The 22,337-nt window shown below is 48.0% G+C and overlaps 2 protein-coding genes across 4 annotated transcripts in view; one reads left to right on the top strand and one right to left on the bottom strand.

Annotated features, from left to right (window-relative positions):
* The window catches only part of LOC130208956 (plexin-A2-like), an 89,122-nt gene extending 68,271 nt beyond the window's left edge, over positions 1-20,851 (bottom strand). The window contains exons 1-3 of one of the 3 annotated variants that reach the window (XM_056438417.1): positions 20,718-20,851; positions 6,326-7,642; positions 2,559-2,741 (exon numbers count right to left, since the gene is read on the bottom strand). In XM_056438417.1, the coding sequence (XP_056294392.1) occupies positions 2,559-2,741; positions 6,326-7,555 (1,413 nt within the window). In that variant the 5' untranslated portion in view covers positions 7,556-7,642; positions 20,718-20,851. Of the gene's footprint in view, positions 1-2,558; positions 2,742-6,325; positions 7,643-10,969; positions 11,048-20,717 lie in introns of those variants that run through there. The other 2 variants (XM_056438418.1, XM_056438419.1) reach the window with 2 other exon arrangements.
* The window catches only part of LOC130208960 (olfactory receptor class A-like protein 1), a 118,514-nt gene that overhangs the window by 59,548 nt on the left and 36,629 nt on the right, over positions 1-22,337 (top strand). The gene's annotated exons all lie outside the window — the stretch shown is intronic.

The raw sequence follows: 22,337 nt of genomic DNA, 5'->3' as shown, positions 1-22,337 counted from the left end.
ACTCCCACACAACGATGCCTCTCGCCCCGCTCCGACAGCTCCGGGCGTTTCAGAACAGCCATAAACACTTTTGCCTTCAGATGTGGCCGAGTGACATTTGAATCAATCATATCACTTATTAATAAGAAATCCCTTCATATGATGACGCAAGCCCGGCAGAGGAGCCGAAACCTAATACTAAAGGAATACTAAATGTAGACTTTAAGGGAGAAAGGCTGACGATATTGTATATTTGAACAAAAAAATACCAAAAACCGACAATGTGGTCCATCTCTTAATGGTCTCAGAATGAACCCGTCTGTCTGGGGCACTCATCCTCTTGTTGTTCCCTCTGACGATAAAAACAGGTCACATGTATATATTTAAAGGATAACACTGAGTTCATAAAACAGCTGGTCACATGTTGTTTTTAAGCTAAATGGAAATAAAAGGTGCATCTGTTGCGGCCTATTTTCCGCTGCAGATTTGATGACTTCGTGACTATTTACGGCAGCAGTACCGTGACTCGGAATAAACTACAGCGCCCATATTCACAATGTGTCCTCCGGGGCAACGGCGTGGCTCACTGGTGTGTTCCCGAAAAAGTCTCTGCACAACAATGGAGGTGTTAGAGGGAGGAATCATGTGTCGGTGTTACGGCATGCAGAATATGCAACATCCAAATCCTAAAAAGAAAAGAAAAAAATTCTTTCTTAGCAAACGTATTCTTCAATCAAACGAAGGATTGAGTCGGACTTTGAAACCTTGAAAACAGGAAAAAGAACAAAACATAAGATAGAGACTTTGAGCTGTATTTCAAAGCACGACATGACTGTTGCTGTTCTTTTAGACCTTTTAGATTGAGGGCAGTAATTTATATATATATATACAGGAAAAGGGTCTGAATACTTATGACCATGTGATATTTCAGTTTTTCTTTTTTTATAAATTTGCAAAAATGTCTACATTTCGTTTTTTTCTGTCAAGATGGGGTGCTGAGTGTAAATTAATTAGAAATAAAATGACCTTTTTTGATTTTAGCAAATGGCTGCAATGAAACAAAGAGTGAACAATTTATGTTTATATATATATATGACCTTTATTTAACCAGGCAAATTCAATTGAGAACCACTCTCATTTACAATAGTGACCTGGCCAAGAGGCAGCAGGTGCAGCTGTCGTTTGAGCATGTTGTAGAGCTGGGAGCTGTTAGTCTGAGCGTGTTTTGCAGTGAGTTCCAGTCATTTGGCAAAATGAAATGCGTTATGACCGAACACCGTGCGGACATTTGGAATGATGAGCCTAATGGAGCCACTGGATGTTAAACGGCGGTTGCTCTCATGTGCAGGAGTCTTTTGAACCTGCCTACAAGACACAGGCAGAACACCTGAGCATCTAACTGTGTTTATAGATACAAGTACAACCAGATAATGTTCAAACTCAGTGACGTGGTCCTTTAAGTGCTTTCTACAGCTAAACGCTATCAATCCAAAATCCACCAGTTAGATCTGGAGTCACTAGAGCTGCATAATTTCCTGCCGCTCACACAAAGGACATCACACTTCAGCCGTGGCTCAAGTCGTCATGGGAGAGAATTCACATCAATGTTTCTCGGTCCGGAGGCCGAAGACGTCGCGCTGCACGATTACCACGCCTTTTGTCCATCTGCACAATGTCCTGCATAATCACCGGGATGTATTCGGCATAGCCCTGCTGTGCTAATTAGGCCATGAATTGATCATATTATTGCATAAATGAGTGTTTCATGGATTAAAGATCATTATTGCATAAATCTGACACATCGGTGAGATGCAAAAAAAAAAAATAGCTGTGGGAGATGAATCTCTGTGGTGTATTTCTCTGATGAATGATGTAATATGGAGTTTGGAGGCAGAAACCTTTTGGAGTGATGTAAGACATTAAAGGGAAATTTAACCAATCAGTTAATCCGTTAATTAGTCATGCTGAGCGCAGCTGAGACCGTGAGAACCGTTGTTTTCCGGGGATTTGTTCAATAATGTTATTATTTATTATTTTTATCAAGGTTAAACTTAATTTATCAGGTTTTGTCGTCAGTCCATCGTAATCACCATCAAAGTGTTTTATTTGTTCATTCCTCATTCAGCCCAAGAGTAAAAGAAGTGAAGTGTTGGACACTTTAAATGATGTGTTTTTAAAAAGCTAAAGTTAAGTGTGGTTCACAGAGATCTCATCATTTTTCATAAGCCTCCATTTTTCGTTGGCACGGAACATTTTTTCCTATTGATCATAGAAATGTGTCCATTTAAGAGTTGTTATTTCTGAGCTTGGACGTGATGTTTGAGATGGATTCAACTTGGACAGCGTCATCTATCTCACCCACAGCTCTGGGATCAGAGAACATTTTGCATCCTTAAAAAAACAGAAGATAACACTCAGAAGAGACAGAGATGCCAATGAGTCCTCGATAGCAGCCTCAAGGAATCATTCCTCTTTTCTGTAGATGGAGTGATGCTATTTGTCATCACGAGGATCTGGTTGAGTAAAGAAGAATAAAAAAGCAGATCGAGCCCATTTTGCCTGACGGTCGCCGCGCTCACCTTCTTCAGCCGGCCGCTCCTCGTCCCCAGGAAGATCACGCTGTGCCCGTTGTAGATGTAGGAGGTGACGGAGGTCAGCCTGTCCCTGCTCTCGGTGTACAGCGTCTGACCCGACACCAGCTGGGAACCCCCCAGGGGCTGGTTTATGTCCAGGCCACAGAAGTGGTCGTCGATGGGAACCGGCTGCGTGAAAAGAGGGGGAGGGGATGGAGAGATGAGGTAAATCTGTCCTTCTGTACACATTACATCTATTGCATCTGTCCATCCTGGAGAGGGATCCTCCTCTGTTGCTCTCCTGAAGGTTTCTTCCCTTTTTTTCCCCCTGAAGGGTTATTTAGGAGTTTTTCCTGATCCGATGTGAGGTTTTGGGGCAGGGATGTCTATGTTTACAGATTGTAAAGCACTCCGAGACAAATTTGTAATTTGTGAAATTGGGCTATACAAATAAACTGAATTGAATTGAATTGAAGATGAAGGGAAGGCATGAAGAGTACGAAAGCAGAAATATGAGGGGGGTTCAGGAGGGAGGGATAGAAAAAGGGGAGCAGAAAGAGGAGTGAAGATGACAGAAGGTAACAAGAGATGGAGAGAGAGAGAGGGGGGAAAAGCATAAGTGCGAGCCAAAAAAGTGTCGACATATACAAAAACGAGAGAAGAACTCAAGCCGACCCGCGGCGCGCAGTTTTCAGGGTTTAAAAAAATAACTTCAGAAACGGCTTTCGTTTACCAACAGCGGACTAATGGCTGACGGCAAACACGAGGAACGCCGCCGCGGGTGTATCTTGCGCCGGTTTCTGTGATTTTAAATCACTTGATCTGACATCAACGAGAGAGGAGTCGGGTTGCGATTGGGCGCCGAAGAGAGCCGCGTGCCCCGCCACATCCACTAACAGCTCAAACTGTTGATAATCGCCCGTCACTCGGCCACTCGGCCTTTTTCCGGGGCATCTCATTCTTCTCATCGCACGTCCTCGGCCTGCTCATGCATACGAGCCCTCGGCGTTGTTGTCCGGGCGCCTCAGCTTCACTGGACGAGATCAGTGGAGTCAACTTCACGCAAACGAACTTCACGCCTCGGCCCTAATGAGCCGCTTTGACTCCTCGCACGCCGGCGAGTCGTCTCTTTTGAGACGGTTGTGTTGTCGGATCTGTGGATGTTTGTCATTTGAATAATTGTTTGAACATTCGCATTTGCCCGCAACGCTGCCCGTCGGAAATTCTGCTCCCGAATGTACCGATGTCAGCAGAACGGAGAGATTCATGATCCTACTCGCTCGGGTGAAACCTCTGAGGACCGCCAGGAACACCCAACAAGTGTCAGTGAAGCAGCAGAACTAAACCATGTCGGTCTCTTTCAATAATTCACCTACAAATGAGCAAATAGAGAGGGAATGCTCTGACGTCAGTATGGTAGTCAAAAGCAGATAGTGGCAAACTAAAGTTTGGATGCGATGGAGAAAATATTTATGTTGTCTATTGCTTTAAATATCTAGATTTGTATTGTGAATTATAAATGTGCATTCAAGACTGCTGTTAAGGAGGAAAACAAGCAAGCCTCCCATGTAATGCGTGTCGATTTTATTCACCTTTTCGATATCACAAGTTTGTATACACTGTATTTTGGGGGGATAAACTCAACCTCAGATATCGTAAGTTAAAAGTTAAAGTGACAACCTGCAATACTAATGTCTATAATAATAATGGGAGGATGCACTCTGAAAGAGAATTATTGGTAAACTGAACTTGTAGAACTTACAACTATGTTCCTGCCTGATATGGGAGGGTTTCGTCGGTATGGGTCTTGCAGGTTAATCAGATACTGAATAACACAAAAGTACGACAACATCAAGAGGTCTATGTGTGAAAGCAAAAGTTCAGCCACTGAACCGACTCTTTTGTAACTTTCAAAGTGAATAACACCTAACACCAGAATTTCCAAAGTCATTGAAAAACATAAAGAGATGGACAGAAACCAGAGGGGCGCTCGGGAGACGAGTATCATATTTGGTTTGAATGTAAGAATTTAATCCTAATGAATCATTAAAAATGGTTATTTTCTGAAGTATTATACAGACATTATACGTGCAGCTATGTTTAAATTATTGTTGTATTTAAATCTAAATGTCCTTCCTTTGTTCCCGTAGCATTCGTTGTACTTTGTGCCATCGTTTTGTTCCTATTGTACGTTCTGTTTGTTCAATCAGAGGATCGCCGGTTCGATCCCCGCTCACGGGCCCGCCCTAGTCGATGTGTCCTTGAGCAAGGCACTTTTAACCCTGAACTGCTCCCCGTAGCCGTGTCTACGATGTATGTCGCTTTGGATAAAAGAAATTGAATTAAATATCGGCATCAAAAGGCGGCGTCAGTGCATTTGGCTGTTGATCTTTCGCTGATGGATTATCCCGGTAACGGAGTGCCTGATGACTTCCTAACAAAGCGGTCGTGTTAGAGACGCAGCCCTTTGGCTCACGGCGCAGTGGGAGTTCATCGTGATGCGTCTCTGTCCTCCCTCACTTTTATTTATGAATGCGTCTCATTCGTGTGATGACGGCACGGGGGAATCAAAGCACACGATTTGGACGACCACGGATGCGTTTGAATATCATTATTGTGTTTATGGTTCGCTTTCAACTTGTTGCCATGTAAAGCCACTTGTCATGCAGAATCACAGCTTTCACAAAGGAAACCGACTTGGACGTCTACAAGAAATCTCCTTTTCTCAACATCAAGAACCGGTCTCCGAGGGTTTCAAATACTGCTGACGGCGACAAGAGTAGAAGGAAAGGAAGAGCGGAGCGAGGGAGAGGAAGGGGAGGAGGAGGAGGAGGCGGGAGCCAGTGCCCAAACCCCCCCTGGATGAAATCAAAGCTCCATACAAAACTGCACTGATTAGCGTTGTGGAATTAATCTCCTTCCAGCTTCTTCTGCTCTCGCGGGATCCTGAACACCTGAACGTGTCTTCAGCTCTGGCCGTCTGCCTGACGGCTATTCGCTTCAACCGTGGTTGAGTCACCTTACAGTGACCTTCAGAACCACCATGTAGGTTTCACAGTCGGTCTATGTGTGTCTGTAAAGTGTCTCATCCAACTAAACTGTTACGTTTTCCAGGGAAATTTATTTTCTCTTATTACTATTCACTTTTATATGGACCACAGACACGGTTCTAACCATAAAGTCTGAGGGAGTCCATGCAGGGAGGAGGTGAGGGAGGTCAGGGAAGGTCGAACACACATTGGACTTTCAGCCAGGAAGCTACAAGTCGTCGTTGAGATCATTTTCAATTCAATCTGGATTTTAAATAACTTAACAAATTATAATTTGAAGCATAAGCGTGGCGTTTTGTTGCGTTTTACTTTTTCAACAGACAGCATTCACCACATTTGCAACCGCAAACTCACCCCCCACCCCTCCTCTCTACCTCCATACATCTCATGGATCATGGAGGTCGGGATCGTGGTCCATGCCTACCACGAACTATTCATACTCATTCATTGAATGTGTTGTAACTCTGTAATGCTGAAGGTTTCTTTCCTTTTTTTCCCTTTGAAAGGGTTTTTTTATATTTCTTGTGAGTTTTTCCTGATCCGATGTGAGGTCAAAGGTCAGGGATGTTGTATGTGTGCAGATTGTAAAGCCCTCTGAGGGACATTTATAATGTGTGATATTGGGCGATACAAAATAAACTGAATTGAATTGAAAAGCTGGGAGAAAATATGTTTCCCTCAGAACATAATGGATTCGAGGTCAAAATCAAAAGGTCCACCTACCGCCTTGGTGCACTGCACGTCTTTTCCCAGCAGCCAGTGCAGCTCCAGGTTTCCCTCTCCCTGGTAGCAGGACTGCAGCCGCTCCTTGATGCGCGCGTTGATGTCTCGGATGGTGAAGACGCACAGGGCGGAGTGCTCGGGGGGGTCGTGGCACTGCTTCTGCCCCTTGGAGAACACGGCGAAGAGCACGTCCTCCTGGGCGCTGACGTTGAGCGACTTTGCCAGAACCCTGCCGGCCTTGGACAGGAACGCCGCCTGCAGCAGTCGGTACTCCTCGCCGCCGTGCACGCAACCCACGGGCAGCGACACGTACGAGTGGAACTTCTTGTCGCCTTTGCACAGGCGGACGATCCGAGAGGTGTAGAACAGGTCGCCGGGGGAGCCGCCGGCCGGCATGCCGTTCTCCGGCGTCTCCGGCTGGACGGTCAGGAAGTAGACGAAGCTGCCGCTGGCGAAGCCGTAGATGTAGCAGATGTCAAAGTGCGGGACGAGGGCCAGCGTGTCCGAGGGGATTTTGATGAGAGAGGACACGAAGTCGGTGTGAAGCTCGTAGTCCAGCATGGCGGAGGATTCCGGGTCGCGGGGCAGCTTGCGGCTGGAGATCGTTGGGAAGTAGTCCTGTTTGCCGCCGACGGCCGCGCCGATGTACAGAGTGGCGTCCTGGCCCTGCGACGGCACGACCACCCCGTACATGGTCCCCGTCTGGTTGTCGCTGGACAGGTAGTGCTCCTTCTTGTGCGTGGGCTCCACGAGGATGAACAGGTCGTCCAGCCTCATCAGCTTGCAGACGCCCTGGTAGAGACTCCCGCAGGCCAGCAGCCGGTCGTGCGAGTAGTCGACGAGCAGCAGCTTGTTCACGTTGTCGGTCGAGGCCAGCGGCTCGGAGCAGGGCTGGACGATCAGGGGAGGGTAGCACGCCTTGTTGTCGTACTCCGGCCCCGTATCGTGGGTCACCAGCAGGGTGAGGTTGGCCGACAGCTTGTAGATCCGGTTGACGGCTCCGATGTAGAGCGTCCCCGTGGCCCGGTGCACGCTCAGGTGGTTCAGAGACCACTCCTTCCTCTCCGATTGGAAGGTGTTCGCCGTCCGTCCGGCGGGCGCCGTGCCCCGGTTCACAGGGATCAGCGTCAAGAGCCACATCGCCGCCAGGGGCCACGACATGACCCTCGGAGGGCGGCGGCCTTTAGTGAGGCCGCAGTAAGTCCATCGTTTATCCAAACGCGTTCCCATCCTCCAAGCCAAATAAATACAGAGGTCGGATAAAAAAAACGCCTACGATTGTGTGCTGAAGTTGCGTCTCGTCCTCTTCACATCGTCCTGAAAGAGAGAATAAAGACGTGTGTTTGAAACTCAAAAGATGCTTGATGTAACAACTGCTGTCGGGGCATCATTAGATACTCCATAAACCAGACATATGCTTGTTGGCCCCTCGAATTTCTTATTAGAAAGACAAATGAGACATCAAAGGAACAAGTAGTCATTTGTTCAAACTGCTCATATTCGCCAGCCCCAGAGACGGTCCACTATTCCCCCAATACAACGGGGGGGGGGGCTCATTATATTCGCCCGTCTGTAAGAGAGAACTCTTGCTTGAACAAAGCGATGCCACAACGCGGCTGTGCATTCCCTCTGTTTGGGGCGGCGAATTTAAATATCCAAAGTTATTACCTTCGCATTGAAAATGCGGAAGGTTATGTTTTGATCGCCGTGTATTTATTTATTTATTTATTTATTTATTTGTATGCGTGTTATTCGCGTAACAAAAAAAGTTGTAAACCGAATCGCATAAAATTTGGTGGGATGATTGGTTATTATCCGGGGACCATTTGATTAGATTTTGGGATCAATCGGGTCAAAGGTTAAGGTCAAGGTCATGAAAAGGTCAAAATCTTCTTTTTACCATAGGTCAATTTTTATCCAATTGGCATGCAACTAATGCCAAAATGTTCATAATTCAATGCCCAATCTTGTGATATGCGAAGGTATGCGCTCTACCGAGTGCCCATTCTAGTTAATTATTTGTTTTGATTATTTCTCCCTGTTTTCCTATCCCCCCCCCCCCCACACACACACACACACACACACTCTTCTGCCTTGTTTGTTTTAAATCGTTGAATCCAGGAGGAATTAATCACTCTTCACTGCGGCCGACATTCCTAAATTAATCAGGCTTTTTTTTCTCGGGGATGGCGGGGAGTCATTAGAGATTCAGAGCCAGGCAACCCTCACACTTCACCGTTTAATTTCATTCGCATATTTTATGTAGATATTCCCAGGGGACAAACAATGTCCCTCAGACCGGCGATGGACTGGCTGGATTGGTTGAGATAGACACACGTAAAAGGATGTTTGATGTGTTGACTGGTTTTTTTTCCCGCCTCCATAACTATCGTGCTCTTCAGGTTGATGTAATCTCGTATTAAAATGAGAGAGAATACTTATTGCTCATGTGAAAATCAATAAACGTTGAGAGGTTTTTTTTAAAATTTCAAAATAAAGAAAGCAACACATTGAATTGGCGTGAGGTACACGGTGACTTCATCGTAGTCCATTAATGGAGTCGTAAACCTGCCTGCGTGGGAGGAGGGACCGTAATTTAAAGACACCTCGCCCTAAATCCTGTCTGTGTGTCACCAGAAGCTTCTCCAACATGGCTCCTAGAGGCGGTTTCTATCCCCCCCCCCCCCTCGCCAGCGGCTTACTCACACTCCTCTAATAATATAGTTCTTAATGATTCAAACCCCTTTAGTGAAACGCTTCCTCGGCATATCCTGCCAAGAGATCAACGGCAACAGTCTTTTTTTTGACTGCCGCTAACGGAAACCGGGTGTTTGCTCGGCGAGACTTCCCGGTACGAGAAAAGGTTAAACGAAGAACAGCCACGTCAGATCCGACCGCCGGGGTCATGATGCGGTGGGTGCTCTCCATTGGCTGCATTGAGAGGGGCGTGGCCAGGGGATGGAGCGACACCGAGCTGGCCGACTCCGGCACCTCCCGTCCATCTGCTCACACCGCGGGAGAGGTGGCTCCGGTGTCTCGACCTACTCCGAGTAATTTGGCAACTCTCCCCGTAATTGGCCACCAGAAAGCAACATCCAACACACACTGGCCGGCTGAATTTGAACCTTTACCGCTTTCCTTTAATTGTAAAACGTGACATTCACTCAGACCGATGTGAGTCACATTCTGCTTATAGCTTCTTCTTTTCTTTTCCACTTGTTTCCCCCCCCCAACTGGACACAAAGAAACAGCGTTTGCTGTTATTGGTTCTCAGAAAAGCTGAGATTTGGCAGGACGTGTCGGCTGTAATATTTACAGCGTCTATATTTTGGGGGGAATTGTGTCTAATTCCTTCTGAAAATCCCTCAAATCATCTGCTTTGCAAGCCGGTGAGCCCCTGATTCAGTGTCTGTGTTGATGTTTTGTCCTTTCTTTTAAAAAAATGTGAAAATCCAATGAAAAGTGCGTTCAGGCGTTTTTAGAAATTGTTGCAGAGGAAGTGTTGACAGCCCTTTTATTCTGATGGCTTCTGGGTAAACTCAAAATATAAACTCTCTGAAGCGTTCCTGTGTTTGCTTCCCGTCAAACAAATTGCCTAAACCAGAACACCGGAGAATACCGGTCACCGGAAACCTTTACTCCCTGGAGTGCCCGACCTTTTCTCTGAAATCTTTCTTCTTCTTCTTCTCCTTTTTTTTTTTTAATGCAGCTTTTTTTTGTGTGTGTGAAAGGCGATGCTGGAATGGGAAGTAATTCATTAAAGAGCTGTTTGAAAGTGGGCGGCTTATATCACACAAATCTGACTGGATCCTTTGTGCGTTTTCTCGAGCTGCCACAAAAAGGGACGAGAGCAGAGATGTTCTGGTTAACTCGTCTCCACTTTGTCCAAAACAGACTCTCAGGACTTTTTAATTTTTCTCTGCCGAAGACCTCTCGGCGCAGATCGTAGCCCTTATCCCTTTCTCGACATTAGAAGACGTCCCTCCCGATGTCCGACAGCAAATATCAGAGCGTGTGATATTTGCAAAGCCGGGTTTGAGTCCGGCGTGGCACCGGCACCCGGAGGTTAATTCAGTGTCGGGACCCTCCAGTCCCAAAAAAAAAGAATTAAAAAAAACCCAAGAGGAATTACAAAGCAGGGAGGGAAAAACAAGAGGAGAAAACAGGAAGTGCTGGTGGCCAGCCGCCTCATCGTTTCATCCGTTCCTGTTCTCCCCGGCCTCGGTCACGTCTAAGGCGAGCAGTCATGCTGCTCAGTGTTTACCCGGGATTATAGACACAACTCTTTGGCCCCGCTGGATCCTCCGCCTCGCCACTCAGACACGCTCGAGCCCAGACGTGACTCATTCACACTCGCACACGGGGGGTGGGGGTGGGTGGGGGGGGGGGCTCGCTGAGGCCCCTCGGGGACGCCAAGCCTTCTCAGCGGGCGCCAATTGCTAATCGCGGCGCAGACGAGGGAGAAGCCGGCCGGCCTTCACAAACACGACCCTTTGACCCCAGATCCAGATCAGTGGAACCAAATCCATCCGATGGGTTCAGCTTTCATCTGGGGGGGCTTTCACAGCTTCTGTAGCTCCCCCACTAGGCATGATTCCCGGGACAGAAGGGATGGCTTTTCTTTTCTCTTTTTTTTTTTCTCACCTCTTCCTGTTGGTTTGACCCATCTGCCAGGGGATATGAACTCAAGTGTTCCGAGGGGATGTTGCTTTGTCAGCTTGTCGTCGTGCATCAGTTGCAGCGCTCGCTCACGTTCATGAAGACGGGCTCGGCAGACGGATTCATCGTGGTCAATTCTGTCGTTGGTAATATTACTGATGGCACGCACAACGCTGTGGAGATTGCACCATTGTGAGAGATAATTGGTTTAGAGAAGAAAAAAAGCCAGTTAAACCCCAGTGGATGATGTCGAAAAGCCAAACTCTCTGTGTTCTAACACCAGCAATAAGATGGCACCGCAGGATTTGTTAAGAAAGACAGATTTAGCAGGAAACAGTGTGTTGTTGAAGTTTATGCCGTTTACATCTTTTATATGATAGGTTAGTGTGAGATGGGGAACTCTGTGGACAGTCTTTCTAAAGGTTAGCACCAACATCTCTGCTCTCACACTTGGGAGTCATCAGAAATGATTACAAAAATATTTAAATGTTGTTTTTTTGTGGCTTAGATTTATAAAGCTGTAAAAACAAAAAGCGATAACAGTATAATACTGTGGGGGCGGAGAAGTTTCTGAACCACAATAGTCATTACGACTTTTTCAAGCCGGCCGCAGAAAGACTTTAGTGTGTGTGCGTATGTGTGCGTGTGTGTGTGTGTGTGTCGGTTCTCATGTGACGGGTCAGTTCATAAAGTCGTGGCTCTCAGTGTAATATTGACTTATGATGGGGTACTTTTGTCTGGGGTTTCCACACGGGCGAGTCATTTGGGGAGGGGGGGGGGGGGGGCGTTGTATGCATTACGCGTGAATGAGCTGGGAGGGCGCCAGCCGCAACAGAACTTGACTTCCAAATGAATAAATGAAGGCAATTAGTAGATCTGTTTACAATGTTGTGGAGGCGGAAGTAGGTCAAATGTGGCGGAGAGACAGGAGGGCGGAGGGAGCCATGGCGAGCCAGAGCGGGGGGGGGGGGGGGGGGCTGTCTCTGGTACTATACGGTGATGAGTCGGGGAATTAGGACATGAAAATGCTGTCTTTATTAGGGATGACTTATAAATGAATGTCATCTTGAATCACGTGGGACCGGTGGGGGTTTATTACAAAAAAATAAATGTTTTGTGATCAGTCCATTGTGTTTTTATCTGGGGCTGCATTTGAGGAGAGGGCACCTCAGGGTGATCCCCCCCCGCCCCCCACACACACACACACACACTCCACTCCACACCCTCGGAGGCCTCAGAGGGCGTCATGTGTAGCCCGCTCCTCACACTGCGGATGCCTGCAGGACATCTCCACTTTGAAGCCGCGCTGTGACACTGTGTGACAGTCGGCCCGTGGTTAATTTGAATCATTATGTTCTGCGATGCAAAAATTCAAACAGCGACGCCGCCCCCCCCACCCTAGACATTTCTCTCAGTCCGGAGGGGGGGGGGATCTTACAACCAGTATTTAGATTAATGATTCCAACACTTTGCGATTGCACGTATTCTCTGGGAAACGAGGCGCCGTAAATTCATTTAGTTTTCCGTTGGCAGTTCTTCTGTGCTCCGGCATGATTGTATATTCATAAATAATAAATAAAAAAACGTAATTGCCTTTTTTTCTTTCCCTCCCCACCGTACTCGTTGTTTAGTTTATTGGTCGGAGCAGATATTGCTCGCTTTAGGACTCTCCAGCCAGCCACTAATCTTGATGCTGGCGTAGCGGCGGATGTCTGCTGGGAACAGTAAAGCGGCACTGTGTCATCGCCACGCGCTCGCCTCCTAATAAGAGCCGGATGCTGCGGGGGAAGATGGGTGGGTGGGGGGGGACCCGGGCAGCGGCGAAATGTGACATGGGGGACCAATTCCGCCACACAGACACAACGCAGTCGGCAGCCTCCTCCTGCAGTGCGTGCCGTTATCGTGGGCCGCATGCATTATACATGCAGATGCGGGGCTCTGTCTGGGATTGCTGTGAAGAGCAGCGAGCAGATGAAAGGCCATGCATGCCTTTCTCCTCCCTTCCCTCAGCTCCCTCTCCTCTTCTATAAATCTCATTGTCGGCCTTCCCCGGGTTAATGGTGACCTCGAGCGGAGTGTGCGTGTGTGTGTGCGTGTGTGTGTGTGTGTGTGTGTGTGTGTGTGTGTGTGTGTGTGGGGGGGAGGCTCTCAACTGCCGAAGAAACCCTCGTGTTGCATATATGATGAGCGCGGAAGGGGAAAGTCGAAGTGACCTCCAGCAAACCGTGATGAAAAGAAGAAAAAAACGCGCAGCTCGGGTGCAAGAGGCGCTCTTCTATAATTCAGCGAGCCACAGAAGAAGACAGAAGCGCCACGCCGTCATCCTCCACGTCGCTAAAGTGCAACAATGGGAAGACCGAGAGGCGGTGAACAGAGGAGTCCGGCGGCGGCGGCGGGGGGGAGTGATCTGTGGACAGTGCGGCTGAGGGGAAGAGAGAACGAGGGCGGTGAAATGTGAGCTGTACCTCTCCAGTTATGTGTGTGTGTGTGTGTGTGTGTGTTTATTTTTTTGGAAGAGCACTCTCTCTTAGGCATTTCTTGCATGTGGCTCGCTAACTTCCAGCCTGGATTTCCTCCTCTAGCGCCGGCTGTAATTTTCTCGTCTGCTCCCATCTTCGGGAGTTTCTTTTTTTGTGTCCCGAGTTTGACATCGGCTTTTTTTTTCTTCCTTCCTCAACACCATATCACTCTTTCTGCTCGGGCTGATTCAGTTACAGATGTGCACGGGGCCTATATTGCTTTTCGCATACATAAATCACAGAGACGTGACAGCGAACATGCATTACATCGGGGGCAGGGAGACCAGAACCCACACACACACACACACACACAGTGAGTGTATGAATGAGAAAAATAATGAAACAGGGCGTCCATGTGAAGCACATATGTCCATAATTCCCACACCGCTGCACACGGAAATCAAAGAAGTTGTTCCAACGAAGCCAGTTGGGTTTCCTCGGCTTCCTCCGTCTCTCGGCCCACATGGCTTCTCGAGGGTGAGAGGATGCCGAGGTTGGAGGTAGCCGGCACGAATAATTACGATCAAAGAAATCACAATGCAAAAGGAAACAGCTGCTACCTCCACGCCGCCGACAAACCACCGCGGGCGAGAGGAGACGGAGAGAGAGAAACAGCAAAGAGGAGGAGAGACGATGTTCTTCTCTTTCGACAAGTCTCTCTCTCCGGGTGTATCCGCCGCTCCAAAACCCGTTTAATCCCCGCGGCACACGTGGCCTTTGGTGGCCATTCAGCCAGAAAGCTGTACAAACACAAGCATCTGCCCAGATTATCTGAGTCTGCGCCTAATTCTGACCTCCGATGAAACGCCACCCCGCCTCCGGAAGTCTCCGGTTGTGATCGTGGACAAACGCTAAAGGAATTTTCCGGATATTTTGAAATAGACGATTAGCCTAGAACCACGACTGCAAACACAGGTGGATTTTGCTCGAATAGAAATTCGCTGGAAGGCAACTGGGACGCAGATCTTTTTAATATCTATATATATATATATATTTTTTTTTTTTAACGAGAGTTCCTTCAGGGCTAACGCACCATGGGGGAAACAGCGGAGAACATTTCCCATCGCTACAACCGGTCCCTCTTGAGTGAGACTCGGGCTCCTCGAACGAACATTGAATTCTCAAAGTCTATTAAGGCGACGGTTCGCGGCTGAACACGCCGTCGTGTGGGATGTAGTCCAGCAGCGTTGAGCATTCTGGGACGTGTCGTCGGTTACTCTGAGGCCGGCAAGTCATTCGGTGTTGTGTTGTGACCTTAATATTCCTCCGAAGTCTTTGTCAGCAAAAAGTCACAAGGGAGAAGTTATTTAGTCCCGTCCTACTTCCGGGATTCAATTAATTTGGTTTTGAAATAAAGATTTTCTTTTTTTAATCTATGACCTTGAACTTTTTCTGTGAAGGGACCGCTGATTGTTTCAAAAGTCTCCGATGTTATTATTTATTGGGAAATTGCACCTACTTAAACTGACATGAAGAAAGTTCTTCAAAGGATTTCTATTTGGGGGGAAATGATGGAAAAAGATTTGAATTGGAGGCGTTTGATGGAATGGAAGTGGACGGTTTCAAGGGAAGTGACACAGATTCTCCACGGCGCTACCGTAATAATACCAATTTACATTCATGTTCCATGTCATATAATGCATTTTCCATGACCACTATGTGCATTTCTATTTCTTTATTAGATTCTCAAATGTCAATGACAGTTAATTGACATTTTCCATGATTGCCATCAATCCACGTGGGACATGAAGTGCTTCGAGAAGCTGGTTCGTTCCCACATCATCTCATCCCTTCCGCCCGGCCTGGACCGTCACCAGTTTGCATACAGAGCAAACAGGTCCACGGATGACGCCATCGCCACAGCTCTCCACTCTGCCCTGTCTCACCTGGAGGGGGGGGGGAGCTACGCACGGCTGCTCTTCATGGACTTCTGCTCGGCATTTAACACCATCCTTCCTGACAGACTGGTGACAAAACTGTCAGACCTGGGATTATCACACTCTACCTGCCGTTGGATTAAGGACTTCCTGTCTGACCGCCCCCAGAGGGTGAGGATAGGTCCCCACACCTCCACGGCCCTCAGCCTCAGCACCGGGTCCCCCCAGGGCTGCGTGCTGAGCCCCCTACTTTACTCCCTCTACACTAATGACTTCACCGCCGCCCACCCCAGCAACTCCATCATAAAGTTTGCTGACGACACCACTGTGGTGGGCTGCATCTCCGGGGGTGACGAGACCGCGTACCGCGACGAGGTGGAGCAGCTGTCTGTGTTGTGCAAAGCGAACAACCTGCAGCTGAACAAGCTTGGTGTGACAAAACCCAGGAGATGATCATCGATTACAGAAGGAAGAAAACTGTCATCCAGCCCTGTACATTGACGGGGACTGTGTGGAGAGAGTCTCGGTCTTCAGATTCCTGGGCGTTCACCTGGCTGAGGACCTGTCCTGGAGAACCAACACCACGGCGATCGTCAAGAAGGCACAGCAGAGACTCTACTTCCTGAGAATACTCAGGAATTACCACCTCAGACAGGATCTGCTTGTGTCCTTCTACCGCTGCTCCGTGGAGAGTGTCCTCACCTATTGCATCTCGTGTGGTTCCTCAGCTGCACAGCCGCAGAGAGGAACGCGCTCAGAGGGTCGTCAACTCGGCCCAGAAGATCATCGGGTGCCCCCTCCCCTCCCTGCAAGAACTATACAGCTCTCGCTGCCTTAAGAAGGCAGTCAAGATCCTCAAGGATCCATCTCACCCGGGCAACGAACACTTTGTACGGCTGCGCTCAGGCAGGCGCTTCAAGACTATGTATACCGGACCAACAGATTTAAGTTCAGCTTCTTTCCGAGGGCCATAAGCGCACTACAACGCTGCTAAGTTTTAGAGAGTCAAATGTCGCATCCCCGTTCAATATGAGGAATCGTGCAATAAAAAACTTAGGTTTACACTAAGAAATATGCCTAGTTTACATACGTAGTTTATTATACTTATTTTTATATTTATATTTACATCCATAGATCTCATTTATACTTATGTATAGTTCCCCTATGTCTATTTATGATTCATTCTGGTTTTTATATTGTCTTATTTATATTGTCTTGTTGTTTTTATATTGTCTATTGTCCTATTAGCACCTCGGGATTGCATCTAAATTTCGTTGTTCCTTTGCACAATGACAAATAAAGATCATTCATTCATTCATTCATTCATTCATTCATGAAAGACGAGTTAAAGGACACAAATTATGAAAAACTTTTTTAGTGCTTGCGCACATACATCTGAGAATCTGAGTTCATACACACCCAAACACTGAGATTAACACAACTAGTTATTACGGTCACCCACTGCTGGAGAAGTTTTTCTCGCAAGCCAATCAGAGCAGACAAGGATCTTTTGAGTGGGGGGCGGGGCTTAAAGCAACAAGCGCTAAAACTGACCTTAACTAGAATGGGCACTTGGTAGGGCGCATACCTTCGCCACATTTTGGCATTAGTTGCATGCCAATTGGATACAAATTGACCGTGCTATGGTAAAAAGAAGATGTTGACCTTTTCATGACCTTCACCTTGACCTTTGACCCGATCGATCCCAAAATCTAATCAAATGGTCCCCGGATAATAACCAATCATCCCACCAAATTTCATGCGATTCGGTTTAATACTTTTCGAGTTATGCGAGTAAAACGCATACAAATAAATAAATACACAGCGATCAAAACATCACCTTCCGCCTTTTCAATGCGAAGGTAATAATAACAATACATTTATTTTATAAGGCGCCTTTCAAGGTACTCAAGGTCGCCTTACAGGATGAATGCAGGTAAATTCAGACAGGCCGTATGAGAAAAGTTATGTTTTTTTTTCAATAAAACACTTCGATTAAATCCTACAATACTTAGTTTGAGCCCTTTACTGCTACTCCAGTGGTTTAGCCTTGCGCCTCCATTCGGTTCGGGGACTAGCGAGAGACGTCAACGCAGACGAGGCCGAGATATTCTGACCTGTGCTTCCTAATCTGAGTCACAGTGGATGCTGCGTTTCTCATAATGCAACTTGACAGCATCTTTTGGGAGGAACGTGTCCTTTTCTTTCAAACTCCAGGACCCACGAGTTTCTTGAAACAGGTTTTTTTCGTCTTCCAGCCCTAACCTGAGAGAACCATGACGATATCACCTATTTTCTCAGACTTTTCAGAAGCCTCTCCAAAGCCACAGCCAAACACGATACACCTGTTTAAACAAGCTGCGCAGTATCGCGCTCACGGGGAGTAAGCTGATCCTCGTGTGTCAAACGGCCCTTTAAGTTAAAAAAAACACGACAAACTCTTCAAACTTGTAAATTTTTTGCCACGGAAAAAAACCACACACACACACACAAGTGACTCCCCTCAACTTTGTCAGTTGTCTTTATAACCATATGCCGCCTGCTGACACCATGTGCCGGAGCAAATCATGCAAAGCACACACACACACACACACATATCAGCAAAGTTATTACACTGTTTGTATTAACAACGGTGTGACAATCTGGAGGCGGTGCGCCATATTGCAACACCGCCATCTCTGCACGCCGAGCCCTGCCAAGGCTGCCATCTGGCAGGTGAGCTGCACGCTTTCCACCTCCCTCTCCCCTTCTCCTCCACTGTCAGTCACCGCCTCGCTCCCTCTCTCTCTCTCTCTCTCTTCTTTATAAGTCCTTCTCATTCCTGCCTACCTATCTATTTCCACCTCCTCCTCTCCTCTCTTCCCCTGTTTCATCCCCTGTTCTCCACCTTAATCTATCCCTTTATATTAACCTCCCTCCAGACCTGGATCACACACTGAAACAGGAGGAAGCGCGAAGATTGTAAAAAAAGGGGGGTGGGGGAGTGACGGAGAGAGAGGAGAGAGAGGGCGACAGCATACCGCTCGTGCAGTATTTTGTTCTCTCTCCGTTTCTTTCTCCTGTCAATGTCGGTTCTCCCTCCCTCCCTCCCTCTCTCTCTCTCCCTCTCCCTCCCTCCTGCCATCTATTGTATGCACTCCAATGCAGAGTCAGTAAATCCACATGTGTACGCACGCACCATCACTACCGCACACACACTAGAGGGGGGACGGGGGGGTCTCCTCCTCCTCCTCCTCCTTCCTCCTCCTTCCTTCCTCGGGCTGTAGCATCCGAGCAGTCGCGTTCAATCAGCGTCTCTGTTGGCAACGGGGCCGTTGGTGGGGGGAGGGGTCGGAGGTGCAGGGTCTCCAGCCACTGGGTCGTCGTAGTCGTGAGCCGCTGTGCGCTCACACGGCGTGTAATTGTGTTACATACACTAATTCCCCTAATGCATTGCGGCGACTCCTTTGCCCCTGACCCACAACGCGCTCCCTGATGTTCAAATTACTCGAAAATCAATGACGTGGTTTTTTGGACCGGTGGTCATTTTGATTGTACGCAGCTATGGAGTCGTGTTACCGATTTCTATCTGTTTGTTTCTACAGTTATTTATTGTTGTCTTCTACTGGAGCTCATTATTCTGCGTCGTGGCCTGAGACAACACTTAAGTCCCGGCTTGGGGGGGGGGGGGGGGGGAGACAGAGAGAGAGACAGATGTTCTAAATTGCTTCACCTCTGGCACCGACTCCGGGTTCTAAGATATATTTTTAAATGGTACACTTTCATCTGCAATCTCAAATAACTGTAAGAAAAAGAAAGAAAAAAAGTCATTAAAAATACAACACTGGGAAAATAGAAGTCAATGAACAAGCCAACGAACGATCCATGCTTCATTTTGCAGGACGTGTTTTTGATCGAACTTTAAAGCTACAGTGTTCAGCCATGAAACTAATATCTGTAACTAAAGCCACTGAACAAAGAGTGGAAATGAGTTTGTGCCTCAAGTCATTAAAAAATGACCTCAACAGCATCTTTACAGATGACACTGGATGATCCGCAGAGACGCAGATTTGCTAAATAGTACTCCTTTAGAAGTAGACAACGTGGTCATGGGAGGTCGGTGCTGTTTCTGAACATGTTTTGTATGTTTTAATTAACATAAAAATATATTGCAGAAAACCATGAGGAATAATAGGTAAAATATACGTATTTTTGTGTAAAGTGATCCTTTAAAAATGGCTCTCTGAGTTTAGATTGGACGAACCCCAACTACTAAAAGTCCTTCAGACTAACAGCAACCATCACAACCTAAACCTTGTTCACGCGTGTTGCCGTCAAACGAGTGAGCGACAGAACTAATGTGGACATTCATTTAAATTCTAAAATTAGCAGGCAACTGATAAAGTGCATGACTGGCATGGAAGATGCAGAGGGAGAAGCCAATCTTCCTCTCCCTCTCTCTCTCTCTCTCTCTCTCTCTCTCCACGAGAGGCTTTGCCCTCTCTGGAGGGGCCAGGAGAATAAAAGCTCGTCCAACTGGCCTGCCAGATAAGCCGGAGCAGAGAGAGCATGCAGAGGGAAACGGGGGCTTGTGTGGTTTGCACAAGAGTGAGAGTCAAAGAGCCGTGACGCCAACCACCGGCACTCCTCACCCCCTCTAGCACCCAACCACACACACACACACACACACACACAGATGGGCGCTCCAAACAAAGATGCACTTGGTCAACAGCATTGTTGAGGTTGGCTCCGCTGCAGCCGTGTGTGCCTCGTGTTCTCATTTCGGGGCTCTGGTCTCAGATTCCTGCCCATGCAGCCTTATCGGCGTCCCAGTGGCGTCTGCTCTGGCCCGGCTGCCAAAGGCTGCAGCGGCTGCGGCTGCACGGAGGCAGCAGAGCACCGACTGTCTCCGGGCTAAATACTTCACTCTTCTCTTGGTGACCATGCACTGATATCTGACGCCGTGCCCAGAGTAATCCACTAGTGCGGAGGAGTTGTGCTACAGAGGGCTCGTGAGTGAGATGCAACCCTCCGGCAATGCAATAATGTTTAGCACCAAACACACACACACACACACACACACACACAATGCTGCTCTGCCTCCAGCCTGTGATGGGTGCTGAAGCTGAGGCACCAGTCCACATCTGTCGGTGGGTCCAGGTGCCCCCCCCCCCCCTCCCTTCAGCAGACACATCATTTTTGCTCATTTTGATCATGCAACGTTTGATATAACACCTCGACTCATAGTGTGCGCGCGACGCCTCCCGCTGCGCCCCGGAGGCGCGTAAAGTCCAACCAACTTTGCCCTCCTGTCCCCCGGCGAACAGCGGAGGAGGAGGAGGAGGAGAGGCTACTCACCTTGGAATGAGAGGAGACTCGTTCACGAGGAGCGCAGATCCGCTTATTTCGGTTGCTTCTTTGCTTTTTTCCCCGCGTCCGTGAATGTGTGTCCAGAGGTAACAGCCCCCCCCCCCCCCCCCAAAACACAGCAGCTAAAGACACAACAAGTTAATGAACGTATTCTACGCGCTGCACGCGACGCACAGCCCGTAAAGTCATCTGGACAGCCGCGGAGGAGGAGACGGCATCAAGTGACCCTGCCGCCTCGTTCGGGGATTGATTGTGTTCAGCCTCTCTCCCTCTCTCTCTACCTCCCCCTCTCTCTCTCTCTCTCTCTGGATGCCGGTGCTACATGAAGTCACCCATCGGTTCACTTGCACCTCAGTGTGCGCTTTTAGACCCAACCCCCGGCGCGTCATCCTTTGGCACAACTTGAGCGCGCTGCCATAATGCACGTTATGTCTTTGAGGCATTGGAGGTGGAACCCCTGAGGGATGTACACAGCAAGGCAGATGACATTTCAGAAATGATCAATACACGTAAACGTGTAGAAATCGAACATATAAAAGGATAATTGGATCCAGCCTGGAAACAGAATGGATCAGCAGCGCACCATCCTGGGTCTAATCTGTCAAAGTACAGCCATCTTCATTATTTATTTGTAAAAACACTGCTTTCCAGTGTAAAAGATGGTTGCATTTTTAAATGTGCTGTACATTTTGAAACCTGTACTCACACATCATAATTGGAAGAACATGTGAAAGGAAACGTTGTCACAGCGCATGCTCTCTGCTGGCCTACTCACTCCGTCACATATAGACTGAGTGTGTGACTTTCTCACACAACCTTTCACATTTAATGCATTTGCATTTTATGTTCATTCAGAATTCCATTTTTTTTTAAACGCACAGCTTGCACACTCCCAAATATCTGTTGAAATACTGCCATCTATGGGCTGAATGACGCAACTGCACGTCGCTCTGTCACAAAGCTCCCACGATACAGAGACTTTATTTTGAAAGCCTAATTATTGAGTTGTGTTGTTGCTTTCTGCTTCAGGTTAAAGATCAAAACACGTGTGACTGTGGAGAAAGAGGCGCTATTATACGATGCACGGACCCCCCTGACTGAAGGAGAAATGTGCACACACACACACACACACACACACACACACAGAGATAGGCAGCAATGTGTCACAGAACTGCTGACGTTGCCTCAAAGCTCAGTCGGCAGTTTTCCTGGTCTTGGTGGAGGGGGGTGGTGAGGGAGGTAGGAGGGGGGGGGTGGTCGGCCAGCTGTCCTCTCCTCATTATCTGCCGTTTGGTGGGTTGAAGATGAGTTGGAGATGTCAGACGGGTTACCTGTTCGAGGGCGAGCAGCTCTGGGTGGCCCGGGGACTCCCTCAGGGCCGACCAGATGACGGCGATACACTCCGCACTGCCCCGGCGTCAGGTGCCCAGGGTCCATCAGGCCATGTTACACACACACACACACACACACACACACACACACACAGGCACAGCAATTTAAAAACACACATGCCTGCAGACCTACAAGCACAAATACAAACATACACCTGAGGCAAGCCTCTGCACAGCCACAGTGATGGAAATAGTCACTCGGGTGCTCACATAGCTG

Source organism: Pseudoliparis swirei, chromosome 18 (assembly GCF_029220125.1).
Source record: "Pseudoliparis swirei isolate HS2019 ecotype Mariana Trench chromosome 18, NWPU_hadal_v1, whole genome shotgun sequence".
NCBI classification, from domain to species: Eukaryota; Metazoa; Chordata; class Actinopteri; order Perciformes; family Liparidae; genus Pseudoliparis; species Pseudoliparis swirei.
Note: the sequence above shows the minus strand (reverse complement) of the source record. Positions and strands in the feature narration are given on the sequence as shown.